Source organism: Hemitrygon akajei, chromosome 10, assembly GCF_048418815.1.
Source record: "Hemitrygon akajei chromosome 10, sHemAka1.3, whole genome shotgun sequence".
Taxonomy (NCBI): Eukaryota; Metazoa; Chordata; class Chondrichthyes; order Myliobatiformes; family Dasyatidae; genus Hemitrygon; species Hemitrygon akajei.
The window spans coordinates 13062704-13077145 of NC_133133.1; the positions used below are offsets into that span (position 1 = coordinate 13062704).

Genomic DNA, 14442 nt, shown 5'->3' on the forward strand with positions numbered 1-14442 from the left:
ATCACCACAGTACGTTCTTGTATAATTTATATTTATACTTAACTTGTAAATGTTTAGTCTCCAACGCCTTATGTCTGTTATGTTACTCCAGGTTATGTTTTTCATTCCATCTGTGCATATGCATGTACTTGTGAGATGACAATAAACTCGACTTAAAAAGGCAATATCAGAACCAAAGTCCCTTTTATTTTTGATCTTTCACTCAGTTTTTCATTTTGAATCCCATCTTTTCATCTGTTTCTCTATGAGCTGATCACAGCCTGACACACACTGAACTCTCCGACAGGCATCAAACCATGAAAACGCTGTGTTCTCACCTGTGGGCACAACGTCACAGAGACGGCACAACAAGAACGACATAGCAGTTCTTAGTTCCCTGCAATTCAAAGTACAGGAACAGGCCCTACGGTCCACCACGTTAAGCTAAACTAAGACCATAAGACATAGGAACAAAATTAGGCCATCTGTCCCATCGAGGCTACACCATCATGGCTGATCTATTGTCCCTCTCAACCTCATTCTTCTGCCTTCTCCCTGCAACTTTTGACTAATCAAGAACCTATTTCTGCTTTAAATATACCCAATGACTTTGCCTCACAGCCATCGGTGGCAATGAATTCTACAGATTCATCACCCTCTGACAAAGAAATTCCTCTTCCTCTGTTCTAAAGAAATGCCCTTCTAATCTGAGGCTGTCTCTTCTGGTCCAAGACTCCCCCAATACACGAAACACCCTCTCCACGTCCACTCACAGTTCAAAGTAAATTTTATTGTCAAAGTACATATATGTCACCATATGCAACCCTGAGATTAATTTTCTTGGGGGATACTCAGTAAATCCATAACAATTTAATAACCACAACAGAATCAATGAAAGACTGCACTAGCTTGGATATTCAATCAGTGTGCAAAAGACAACAAACCTGACCACTGTTACATGACCATCAAGAACACTTAACATGCTATCTTACACCCACACTTCGGAAAGTCTGATCACCCAGCTGGACAACTACTCCCTGAGTATAGGCAGAGACTGAAGACTGCAGCACCAGTAGTGAGGACCAAGAAAATATGGACAAGGGAAGCACAGGAGCGCCTACAGGACTGCTTTGAATCGGTGGACTGGATTGTATTCAGGGATTCATCTTCAAGTCTGAAAGCCACAGCTGTCACAGGCTTCATTAAGACCTGTGTGGATGAGTGTGTGTCTATGAGAACTTATTCTACAACCCCAAGTCAAAAGCAGTGGATGAACCAGGAGGTTCATATTCTGCTGAAGGCTAGATCTGTGGCATTCAAGTCCAGCGACCAACGTCGGTACGAGGTATGACCTGTGGAGGGCTAACTCTAGAGCTAAGGAACAATTCTGAATGAGGCTGGAGGTGACACTGGAGGAACTCAGCAGGCCAGCAACATCTATGGAGAGAGTACAGTTGACATTTCAGGCAGAGACACTGCACCAGGACTGGAGAAAAAAAAAGATGCAGAGTTGATTTAAAAGGTGAGGGAGGGTGAAACAAGGTGATCGGTGAAACTGGGAGGGGGAGGGGTGAAGTAAAGAGCTGGGAAGTCAATTGGTGAAAGAGATACAGGGCTGGAGAAAGGGGATTCTAATAGGAGAGGACAGAAGGCCATGGAAGAAAGAAAAGGGGGTAGGAGGAGTACCAAAGGGAGGCGATGAGCAGGCGAGGAGACAAAAGTGAGAGAGGGAAAAGGGAATGGGGAATGGTGCAGGGGCGGGCATTACCAGAAGTTTGAGAAATCGATGCTCATGCCATCAGGTTGGAGGCTACCCAGATGGAACGTAAGGTGTGTTCCTCCAACCTGAATGTGGCCACATCGCAACAGTAGAGGTGGCCATGGACTGGCATATCGGAATGGGAAGTGGAATTAAAATGGGGTTTAACTTCCCAGCTCTTTACTTCATGCCCCCCCCCCCCCCCAGTTTCACCTATCATCTTGTGTTTCTCCCTCCCCTCCCCCACCTTTTAATTTTTGTCTCTGTTGGATTTACAGCATCTGCAGATTTTCTCTTATTTGAGGTTGGAGGTGAAATCGGATGCACATCAACTCTGGCAGGATTTGCAGGCCATTTTTTCCTACAAAGTGAAACCTAACACCATGAGTGACAGTGATGCTTCACTCCCAGATGAGGTCAACACCTTTTATGCTCGCTTTGGATCTAACCTGCTCCTAGCATAATGATGCAGCTATAAAGAAGACAAGACAGCAGCTATATTTCAATTGGAGTTTGAGGAAATTTAGTTTATCACCTAAACCACTCAAAAACTTCTACAGATATACCATGCAGAGCATTCTGACTGGCTACATCACCGTCTGGTATTGGGGGCGGGGGGGGGGGGAATCAAAGTAAGCTGCAGAGAGTTGTAAAATTAGACGACTCCATCACGGACACTAGCCTCTGTAGTACCCATGACACCTTCAAGGAGCAGTGCCTCAGAAAGGCGGTGTCCATTATTAATGACGCCCACCAACCAGGACATGCTCTCTTCTCATTGTTACATCAGGTAGGAGGTACAGAAGCCTGAAGGCACACACTCAGCGATTCAGGAACAGCTTCTTCCCCTCTGCCATCCGATTTATGAATGGACATTGAACCCATGAACACTATTTCATTACTTATTTTTTAGTTCTGTTTTTGCACCACTTATTTTAATTTAACCTTAATGTTCATTTGTATACTTACTTTAACTCAGTTTTTTTCTGTATTTATCCTATATTGCACTGTAGTGCTGCTGCAAAGTCAACAAATATCACGACATAAGCCGGTGGCCGATTCTGATTTGAAAAGGAATACAGATACGAGGATACCTACAGCCCTCGGTGACCCTGTAATCCCTGTCAGGCTGCCTTTTAAGAGGGTGAAGCCCAGCAAGGGGACAAGCCCCGATGGAGTACGTGGTAGGGCTCCTAAAACCGGTGCTAACCAACTGGCGCGTGAGTTTAAAGACATTATCAATCTCTCGTTGCTACAGTGAGAAGTTCTCACCTGCTTCAAAAGGGCAATAATTCTACTAGCGCCCAAGAAGAGCAGGGTGAGCTGCTTTAATGATTATCGTCCAATAGCACTTACATCTATGGTGATAAAGTGCTTTGAGAGGTTGGTTATGGCGAGTATCAACTTCTGCTTCAGCAAGGACCTGGACCCACTGCAATTTGCCTATCACCACAATAAGATGCTCTCCGTTGACTACAGCTCAGCATTTAACACAACCACTCCTACGGTTCTGATCGAAAAGCTCCAGAACCTGGACTTCTGTACCTCACTCTCCAACTGGATCTTTGACGTCCCAACGGGAAGAGCACAATCAGTGCAGAGTGGAAATAACATCTCCACCTCACTGACAATAAACACTGGCACATCGCAGGGATGCATTTTTAGTCCTTTGCAAGACAGATACGTTCCAAATAAGAAGAGATTTTCAAAGGGAAGAAGGACACTACCTTGGGTGACAAGTGAAGTCAAAGGCAAAGTAAAAGCAAAACAGAGGGCATACAAGGAGGCCAGAGTTAGTGGGAAGACAGAGGACTGGCAAAGAAGAACCCTTCTGCAACTGAGTAACAGTATTCCTGCGTCTCCACCAGGGCCCTGCATGACCGACAGTGATGAAAGAAGCCAAGAGGAATCTACTTACGCAATGAAGCCCTGAACACCGCCAGAGATGAAGGACCTTCATTGTTGTCCTAAACACCCACATTGCAACAGGCAGTAGGTAAGTAAACATAGAATGAGACATTAATGTTTATAGATAATTCAAGGGGACATAATTTTAAGGTGATTGGAGGGAAGTGTAAGGGAGAAATCAGAGGGAAAGTTTTTTTTACACAGTGGTGGAACACGTTACCAGGGGTGGTGGTAGAGGCAGATACACCAGCAACACTTAAGGAACTTTTATATAGGCACATTGAAGAAAAAAAACGGAAGGCTACGTGGGAGGGAAGGTTTAGATTATCGGCACCACATTGTGAGCAGCAGGGCCCGTGTTGTGTTGTCCTATGGGTCTAATGTTAATTACAAGTCAGGAGTCAGTTCCCTCTCCATAGATGCTGCCTACTGAGATTCCCTCCCTAAGCACCTTTTGCGTTACTGCGTACAATGAAGGACTTCGTTCCACAAAGTATTGGAGCTCTCTGATTTCTGCTACCAAACGCAGCAGCCAGCGCTTGGGTTCCGCATTCCCCTGCACGGAGGCGCGGTTCCCGCAAAGGCCTTTCCTTACCTCCCTCCCGTGCCAAGTGCGGGGCTGCTTTAGTTCGGGCTTCGCCGTCTCCGATGCAAAGTGCCAGCACCGCTAGGAGCCCCAGCACTGCTCCCGACCCACAACCCCGCTCCATTGTAATGCTCAGCGCCTTGCCTATCCGCAATCTCTCCTTTAAGGCACACCTCATGTGACCCGCGAGGTCCCGCCTCTGAATCAGCGTCAGGTTTAATATCGCTGGCCTGTGACATGAAATATATCGTTTTGCAGCAGCAGTGCATTGCAATACATAATAAAAATATATATTACATTAACATATATATATATATATATAATTAAATTAGCGCAAAAAGAGTGGGGAAAGTGTTGTAGTGTGCATTATCCATTCAGAAATTTGATGGCTGAAGGGGAAAAACACTGTTCATAAAACGTTGAGTGTATATCACCGGACTCCTGTGACGCCTCCTCGATGGTAGCAACGAGAAAGGGCTGATGGGGATCCTTAATGACAGATACCGCCTTTTTGAGGCAAATGCCTTTTGAAGGTGTCCTCAATGCTGGGGAGGCTAGTGCCCATGCTGGAGCTGACTGAGTTTGCAAGTTCCTGGAGCTGTTTCCGAAGATGTGCAGTAGCTGCTCTACACTGTACCGAACAGTGATACAACCAGTTAGCGTGCGCTCCGCAGGTTGCTGCCCAACCCGCTGAGTTCCTCCGGCAGGCTGTTTATTGCTCCAGATTCCAGCATCTGCAGTCACCTGTGTCTCAGTGGATTTGTCCTCTCAGCACCTACAGAGAAGCTGTCACTCAGCTGCGGCTCTTGAGGCCAATGTTGCTTATGTTTTTAAATCAAATTGAACATAACTTCCATCATTTACCCATTTAACTTGAAGGAGGTCTAAGTCATTTAAGTATACTCAGCCACATGGAATGGTGGTCAGCCTCCACGTGGAGTCCTGGGGCAAAACTCATTCCCTTTGTGTTATGGGTGATGAACAGACCTGATGGACAATGGGGTGATGGGGTGAAGAGTTAACCATCCCCCCCCCCCCCGAGAAACACGAAATATTATTGTTGCTATGCTGACCATGAGAAAGAGACGAAAAGCAAGCAAAAACATCGGCGACAGATAAGAGAGAGGGGGAAATTGCTGATTAACTGTATTGTGACTCCTTTTTTTTTGAATTATTTACTGTTTCTCTGCAAGGACAATAGTTTGCTCATAAACATTCCTCAGTGGACTGAAGGAGTGGCCTTATTTGATGGACACAGTCATTCAGGAGTGATGGATAGCTGAGTCCCCGTGAGTAGGGATAAAGGACAAGTCTGGAGAGACACCCTCCAGACACGCCAGTGGACACTGATTGAGTGTTGGATCCCACAAGAAAGGTGGGGGCTTCGGAGACCGAACCAGGAGATCGGTCAGTAAAGCTCACAGTGTTACAGCAGGGCCGGTGGGGACTTGTGTGTGTGTCCACTCATGCCAGAGTGATGTGTCCACCACAGAAGAACAGTCTAGCAGAAGGACGGATAGGTCATAACTGAATGACCACACCGATACGACGGATTAAGAAAGCAAAGGAAGGTTTGTCTGACTGTAGCTGTTACATATCTCTCTCTCTCTCTCTCTCTCTCTCTCTCTCTCTCTCTCTCTCTCTCTCTCTCTCTCTCTCTCTCTCTCGATTACAATACAACAACTATAACTACATCAGCACTTAGGAACTGAACTGAACTTTATATTTTTCTATGACAATTCATTTACCCCTAGACATCGATAGAGCTTGTTTATTATTAATTATTATTATTCCTACACTTTTAGGTTTATTACTGCTAACTTGTTTTATATGTATATTTGCATTATTGATATGGTTTTTGCTTATTTTTATTAATAAACACCTTTAGTTTGGTACCACCAGACTCCAACGAATTCTTCTTTCTCTACTGGTTAGACACCCAGTTACGGGGTACATAACATTTGTCATTTCCCTTTGTTTACCCAGGGGAGAGTCAATCGACAAACACTGGTCCAAGCACAGAATCAATCGACAGACCCTGGTCCAAGCACAGAGTCAAACGACAGACCCTGGACCAAGGTCCACAAGAGGGGATCACAACACAGCAGGAAATAAAACAAAGGAAGGTGAATTCATTTTTAGGAACATAGAACATAGAACATTACAGCACAGCACAGGACCTTCAGCCCACATTGTTTTGCCAACCTTTTAACCTACCCTAAGATCAACCTAACCCTTCCCTCCCACATAGCCCTCCATTTTCCTCAATTCCATTCTATCCCCCTTGTTCAGTCCCTTCCCACCTACATCCATGACACTTCTCATGCCTTCGATCTCCTCAGTAACTTTTATTTCCCTGTCCTGGCTGTCTCATCTTCACCATGGATAGTCAGAGTCCCTATACACTTCTATCCCCCATCAGGAAGGCCTCTAAGCCCTCCGCTTCTTTCTTGGCAAAAGAGCCAACCAATCCCCCTCCACCACCAGCTGGCAGAACTGATCCTCACCCTGAACAATTTTTCCTTCGGTTCCTCGCACTTTCTCCAAACTCATAGAGTAGCAATGGGTGCTCCCATGTGCCCTAGCAATGCCTGCTTCTTCGTCAGTCTATGTTTGAAGCCTTCCTGGTTATACTCCCCAAATCTTCTTCTGCTACATTGCCAACTGCATTGGCACTAACTTATGCAGCCACCCTGAGCTCATTAATTTTATCAACTTTGCCTCTAACTTCCATCTTGCCCTTAAATTCACTTGGGCCATCTCTGACACCTCCCTCCCCTTTCTCGATCTCTCTGTCTCCATCTCACTGGAGACAACTTGTCAGCTGACAACTTTTATAAAACTACTGATTCCCATGGTGAGGCCCATTGAAAACTGAGGGACCGCTTCCCACCCTATCTCCTGTAAAACTGCTATTCACTTTTCTCAGTTACTTTGTCTGTGTCACTGCAGTTCCCAGGACATGGCTTTCAATTCCAGGACATTGGAAATGTCTTCCTTCTTTAAACACTGGGATTTCCCTCCCTCCACTATTGGTGCTGCCCTCACCCCCATCTCCTCCATTTCCCAGACATCCGAGGTCACTCCATTTTCCTGCCACCTTAATAGTGATAAGAGTTTCCCTTGACCTTACCTATCACCCCCGTCAGCCTCTGCAATCAACACTTCATCTCCACAACTTCGGTCATCTCCAAAGGGATCCTACCACAGTTAAGTATCTTTAACTATCACCCCAACCCTGCTTTCCACAGGGACTCCTCCCTCTATGACTCCATTTGCCCCTCCCCACTAATCTCCCTGCAAGCAGCCTAAGTGACCCATCTGCCCATACACTCCTCCCTCACCTCCAATCAGGGCCCCAAACAGTCCTTCCAGGTGAGGCAACACTTCACCTGCAAACATGATGATGTCATCTATTGTGTCCGGTGCTCCCGATGCAGCCTCCTCTACACTGGCGAGACCCGTTGTAGACTGAGGGACCCGCTTTGTCAAGCATCTCTGCACCATCCACCACTAGTGGGACTTCCCGATGCCCAAACATTTTAATTCCGCTTCCCACTCCCTTTCCAACATGTTGGTCATGGCCACCTCTTGTGCCAAGATGAGGCCATTCTCTGGGTGGAGAAGCAACACCTTGCATTCCACCTGGGTAGCCTCCAAACTGATGACATTTCTCCTTCCAGTGAACAAATTCCACCCCCCCTCCATTTCCCCTCTGACCTTTTACTTCTTCTCACCTGCCTATTTCTTCCCCTGTTATGGGTGATGAACAGACCTGATGGACAATGGGGTACAGAGTTAACCATTCCCCTCCTGAGAAACACGAACTATGACTGTTGCTATGCTGACCATGAGAAAGAGAGATGGAAAAACAAGCGAGAACATCGGCGACAGATAAGAGAGAGGGGGAAATTGCTGATTAACCGTATTGTGACTCCTTTTTGAATTATTTTCTGTTTCGCTGCAAGGACAATAGTTTGCTCATAAACATTCCTCAGTGGACTGAAGGAGTGGCCTTATTTGATGGACACAGTCATTCAGGAGTGATGGATAGCTGAGACCCCGTGAGTAGGGATAAAAAGACAGGTCTGGAGAGACACCCTCCAGACACGCCAGTGGACACTGATTGAGTGTTGGAACCCACAAGAAAGGTGGGGGCTTCGGAGACCGAACCAGGAGATCGGTCAGTAAATTAATAAGCACCTTTAGTTTGGTACCAGCAGACTCCAACGGATTCTTCTTTCTCTGCTGGTTAGACACCCAGTTACGGGGTACGTAACAAAATTGAGAAAGCCGTGGAACCACACGTATTTAGAGTTTGCCCGTGAGATGCAAATATATTGTGAGCGTTGGTGCGCCTCAAAAGGGGTTGATGAAGATTATGATAAATTGTTACAGTTAATACTGATGGAGCAATTTAAAAGTTGTATCCCTGAGAGTATGAAGACGTACTTGGATGAGAAGGAGACAGAGACTCTCTCTGCGACTGCCAAGTTAGCAGACAAGTACGCCCTAACCCACAAGTCAAAGTTTTCCTCAAATAAGAGTTACCAGAGAGGCGGTAGGGAGGGTAGAGAAAGCCCACCGGCTAAGGCAGAGAATAAGCCGGGAGCTAGTGGAAAAGGGAAGGATGAGGAAAAGCAGGCTGGCAGGAAGGTTCCTAGCTTTACCTGTTATAATTGTGGGAAAGCTGGTCATATAGCATCTGAGTGCTTTGCTCCGAAGAAGGAGACAGGAAGAGGGAAAACGGCAGTCCCAACAGGTTGCATTGAGTCGGTCAGCAGATCGATGAGGAAGGCAAAGTTAGATAGAGCACAAGAGGGGCGTGAGAAGTTTATCTCGGAAGGGACAGTGTCTGTGAAGGAAGGAGAAACCCCAGTTCCAGTGCGGATCTGGAGAGATACTGGGGATGTGTATTCAGCAGTGAAGCTGACAAGTAAGCCTGTGAGTGCTGAGGACCTGCCCGTAGAGTCCAAGATTTATCCCGCATGCGCAATCACTCGCAGCATGTCTAGAAAGACGGCTGAGAAAGGAGCCAGTTTAAATGAGTCCAGTGTTGATTTGGCGGAGACGTTTTTACCGACCCTGTACCAAGAGGGTGGTAAAACGGAGGATAGTGGGGTGAAAGAGAGTAAAGGAGAGGAGGTAGATCAACCCTTAGCAAGGAGGAAATTTATAGAGGCACAGAGTAAAGATGAGAAACAGATATGGCAGTTAGAAGGTCCAGGGTTGGACATGGATGATCTGTCTGGCTTGACAGAGGTGTTTGCAGTTGAAGAATTTAAATGTGTTCCCGATAATGATGTAAGGGCAGTCCTAGATGAAAAGGATGCCGCTACCTTGAGGGAGTCTGCTGGGCTGGCAGACGAAGTTGTCTTAAAAGGGGACTGGTATTGAAAGCCTGGAAGAGGGAGATGTCCCGTTTGAGTGTGTGAAGGGTGTGAATGCACAGGGTACTGAACCTAGTATTGAAACTCAGGAAAAGTCTGAGGTATCTGATTTAGTTGAAAAGGAATGCAGTCCTTTTGGGTCAGATGGACTTGGTTCAGTGAAGAAAGGGTTAACCTTGGTACCAGTGGAAAGTGAGAATGCTCAGTTGTTTGTGTTAGAAGGTGTGTTAAAAGTTAGTGAGGAGATGAAAGCTGGTGATGTGAATATTATTGAAGGAGAAGGGAAAGGTGTTGTTCCTAAATTGAATAAAGAAAATTTAAAGTTTGAATTGGTTTTAGAAGAATTGACAAAAGGGAAGGGACCGTTAACTGAACAATGGCTTGTTAACAAGGTGCCTGTGAATCAATTACAGTTTGTTTGGAAATTTAAGGATAAACAACTCGCTGATGTTATTCAAGTATGTGATTTGGAGAGGCAGAACTTGAAATGTTGTTTTGACCAAGAGGGATCATCTGCCGCTGTTAAACTGAAAACAAATAGAATGAAAGATCCTGAAGGTAAAATTAATGACTTGCTTAAAATCAACGAATTGTGTGGAAGTTCAGCAAATGGACTTAGTTTGGAAAACATTGGTGAGAAGATAACTCCTGTGAGAGGAGTCTGTGAAGGCCTATTCCACACTGGTGAGCAAGCTAAACATGTGAGAGTTAAGTGGAAAAGGGACAAAGGTTGACCAAATACCACTTTGAATAATAGGATCTGGTTTTGAGGGAATTTGACAAAGCATGTAAATAATAAAGACAACACCATAGAAGATTGAATGTTAAGTTTAAAAGTAAAATAGAGATTAGTATTTGCACTAACTTTTATAATGTACCACAGTATAATCACACATGTATTGGTTCACGCTTTGTAATATACACCTAAGCTAAGAACATAACCCCTTTAGTATTTTTGGCTAACATGAAAAATAAAAATAGGAGGTTACTAAGTTGGAGTCTGTTGTTACAGGAATTTGATATTAAAATACAACTTGTAAAGGGGAGTGATAATGTAATTGCTGATTGTTTATCTAGATGTTAATTTGAACATGTATCTGTATTATTCTTGTAGTTAAGACAACTACTGTATTTTGTTAAATTCTGTAATTCAGTGCTTTATTAGTTAATTTTCCCCTGGTGAAAATTCCCAGAAGGATGGGGGTGTTATGAGTGATGAACAGACCTGATGGACAATGGGGTGAAGAGTTAACCATCCTCCCCCGAGAAACACGAACTATTACTGTTGCTATGCTGACCATGAGAAAGAGAGACGGAAAAACAAGCAAGAACATCAGCGACAGATAAGAGAGTATTGTGACTCCTTTTTGAATTATTTACTGTTTCTCTGCAAGGACAATAGTTTGCTCATAAACATTCCTCAGTGGACTGAAGGAGTGGCCTTATTTGATGGACACAGTCATTCAGGAGTGATGGATAGCTGAGTCCCTGTGAGTAGGGATAAAAACCAGGTCTGGAGAGACACCCTCCAGACACACCAGTGGACACATTGAGTGTTGGAACCCACAAGAAAGGTGGGGGCTTCGGAGACCGAACCAGGAGATCGGTCATTAAAGCTCACAGTGTTAAAGCAGGGCCGGTAGGGACTTGTGTGTGTGTCCACTCATGTCAGAGTGACGAGTCCACCACAGAAGAACGGTCCAGCAGAAGGATGGAGAGGTCATAACTGAATGACCACACCAATACGACAGATTAAGAAAGCAAAGGAAGGTTTGCCTGACTGTAGCTGTTACATCTCGCTCGCTCTCTCTCCAACGATTACAATACAACAACCATAACTACATCAGCACTTAGGAACTGAATTGAACTTTTTATTTTTCTATGACAATTCATTTACCCCTAGACATCGATAGAGCTTGTTTATTATTGATTATTATTATTCCTACACTTTTAGGTTTATTACTGCTAACTTGTTTTATATATATATTTGCATTATTGATATGGTTTTTGCTTACTTTTATTAATAAACACCTTTAGTTTGGTACCACCAGACTCCAACGGATTCTTCTTTCTCTGCTGGTTAGACACCCAGTTATGGGGTACGTAACACCCCCCAGTCCCCTACTTCTTCCCTTTCTCCAATGGTCCACTTTCCTGTCCTATCAGATTCTTTCTTCTCCAACCCTTGACCTTTTCCACCCACCTGGCTTCTCCTATCACCTTCCTGCTAATGATGTTCCCCTCCTCCCACCCTTTTATTCTGGAGTATTCCCCCTTCCTTTCCAGTCTTGATGAAGGGTCTCAGCCTGAAATGTTGACTATATATTCATTTCCAGAGATGCTGACTAACCTGCTGAATTCCTCCAACATTTTGTGTGTGTTGCTCCATATATCTATCTTCCTTGCACTTATCTAAGAGTTTCTTAAATGCATTTGCCTATACGAGCACCCCTTGCTTCACATTCAAGGTACCCACCACTTTCTATATAAAAAAACATACCTCTGGCATCCCCCCCCCCCCCCCCCATACTTTCCACCAATCACTTTAAAATTATACTGTCTGACCATAGCTGCCCTGGGAAAAAAGTCTCTGTTTGTCCTCTTGAACTGTTTTTTTTTTGTCTAGAATTAAGCTTTTCTTATTCATATTTCTGCTTCCCCTACCTCCTGACAAATGTTTCAAAGACTGAGAAGTCAGACGTTCAGTAGTCGATGGAAGGGAAGTTGGTTTCCATTATGTACTGAGCTGTGTCCACAAGTCTCTGCAGTTTCTTGCGGTCATTGGCAGAGCAGTTGAAAGACCAAGCCATGATGGGGGGCAAACAGCCTTGATCTTACAGAATAGTGGGGCAGACATGAAAGGCTGAATAGCCTGCTCCCTCTTTCCTTTTCTTAGAGGTGCTGTTTATTTTGTCTTTAACATCAACTTTAAACATGGTGAAGGAGAACAAGTGTTAAATCCTGTTCTGTACTAAAGAGAGTAACTCTGACCAGAGGCCAAGTCTTACAGTTAAAGGTTCAAAGTTAAAACTTCAAAGTAAATTTATTCCAATATCATGTAGGTATGTGTGACCATATACAACTCTGAGATTCATTTTCTTGCAAACATTCACATTAGAACAAAGAAACACAATAGAATCAATTAAAAACTACACATAAAACAACCAATCTGCAAAAGAAGACAAACTGTGAAAATACAAAAATAAAACAAATAATTAATAAATAAACAAACAAACAAGCAAACAGACAAATAAATAAATTATACTGAGTAAGTGAACCTGTAGGTTGTGGAGTCAGGTCAGTATTGAAGTTAGGTAAGTTATCAATGCTGGATCCAGAGCCTTATGTTTGCAGGGCAAAAGCAGTTCCTGAGCCTGGTGATGTGGGACCTAAGGCTCATGTACTTTCTTCCTGATGGCATCAGTGAGAAGAGAACATGGTCTGGATGGTGGGGGTTCTTGATTATGGATGCTGCTTTCTTGTGTCAGCACTCCCTGTAGATGTGCTCAATGATGCGGAGAGCTGATCCTGTGATGTACTGGGTCATATCCACCAATTTTTGTAGGCTTTTCCATTTTTGGGCATTGGTGTATCCATACCAGGGCATGATTCAACCAGATCTGGTTGGTGTTCAATTTTATAGTTAGCTCATCATTCCTCTTCACAGAGTCTGTCTGTCTGTTTTAGTTAAAATATATGTTCTGGGTTTTTGGTTTGTGGTTGGTTTATCTTCTCTGCATGCTTTCCTAAATTGCCATCTGTGGTTCAGTGGGCAGTACTCATGCATCTGCGATAGAAAAATGTGATGAAGGCAGAGATTTTGTGCAAAATTCCAGGTTTCAATTTCAGCAGAGATGGAATGTGGTCCGATCTGAACTCCAGTCACCTCTGGAAACACATATTGATGTACAACTTCTGCATGTCCAGCTTCTAACTGACTTGCTTATATTATAATCTCAGATGATGAGGAGGAGACATGCAGGAGTGAGATAGATCAGCTGGTCAAGTGGCATCACAACAACAATCTTGCACGCAAAGTCAGTAAGACCAAGGAATTGATTGTGGAGTTCGGGAAGGGGAAGTCGAGGGAAAACTTACCAGTCCTCATTGAGCGACCAGTAGCGAGAAATTTCAAGTTCCTGGGTATCAACAACTCTGAAGATCTATCCTGGGTCCAACATATTGATGCAATTACAAAGAAGGCAAGTCAGCAGCTATATTTCATTAGGAGTTTGAGGACATTTGGTATGTCATAAAGATTCTACAGATGGAAAGCATTCTAACTGGTATGGTAGGGCCACTGCACAGGATCAGGAAAAGCTGCAGAGGGTTACAAATTCCAGAAACTCCATCAAGGGCTTCAACCTCCAAAGCATCGAGAATGTCTTCAGAAGGCGATGACTCAAAGAGGCGGTGTCCATCATTAAGGACCCCCATCACCCAGGCCATGCCCTCTTCTCATTGCTGCCATCAGGGAGAAGGTACAGGAGCCTGAAGATGTACACTCAATGTTTCATGGACAACTTCTTCAGATTTCTGAGTGAACGATGAACCCATGGACTTGACCTCACTATTTTTGCTCTCTTTTTGCACTACCTATTTAATTATGTATACAGTGCCCGAAAAATAATATTCACTCCCCCTTGGAAGGTTTCATGTTTTTTTGTTTTACAACATTAAATCATAGTGAATTTAATTTGGCATTTTTGACACTGATCAACATAAAAATACTCTTGTGTCAAAGTGAAAACAGATTTCTACAATGTGATCTTAATTACAAATATAAAACACAAAACAATTGATTGCATAGGTATTCACCT

General features: G+C 44.1%; 1 protein-coding gene across 1 annotated transcript in view; it reads right to left on the bottom strand.

Moving 5' to 3' along the window:
* The window catches only part of ids (iduronate 2-sulfatase), a 42488-nt gene extending 38083 nt beyond the window's left edge, over positions 1 to 4405 (bottom strand). The window contains exon 1 of the mRNA XM_073057795.1: positions 4242 to 4405. Within this exon, the coding sequence (XP_072913896.1) occupies positions 4242 to 4356 (115 nt within the window). The 5' untranslated portion in view covers positions 4357 to 4405. The remainder of the gene's footprint in view (positions 1 to 4241) is intronic.
* Positions 4406 to 14442: the final 10037 nt, after the last annotated feature.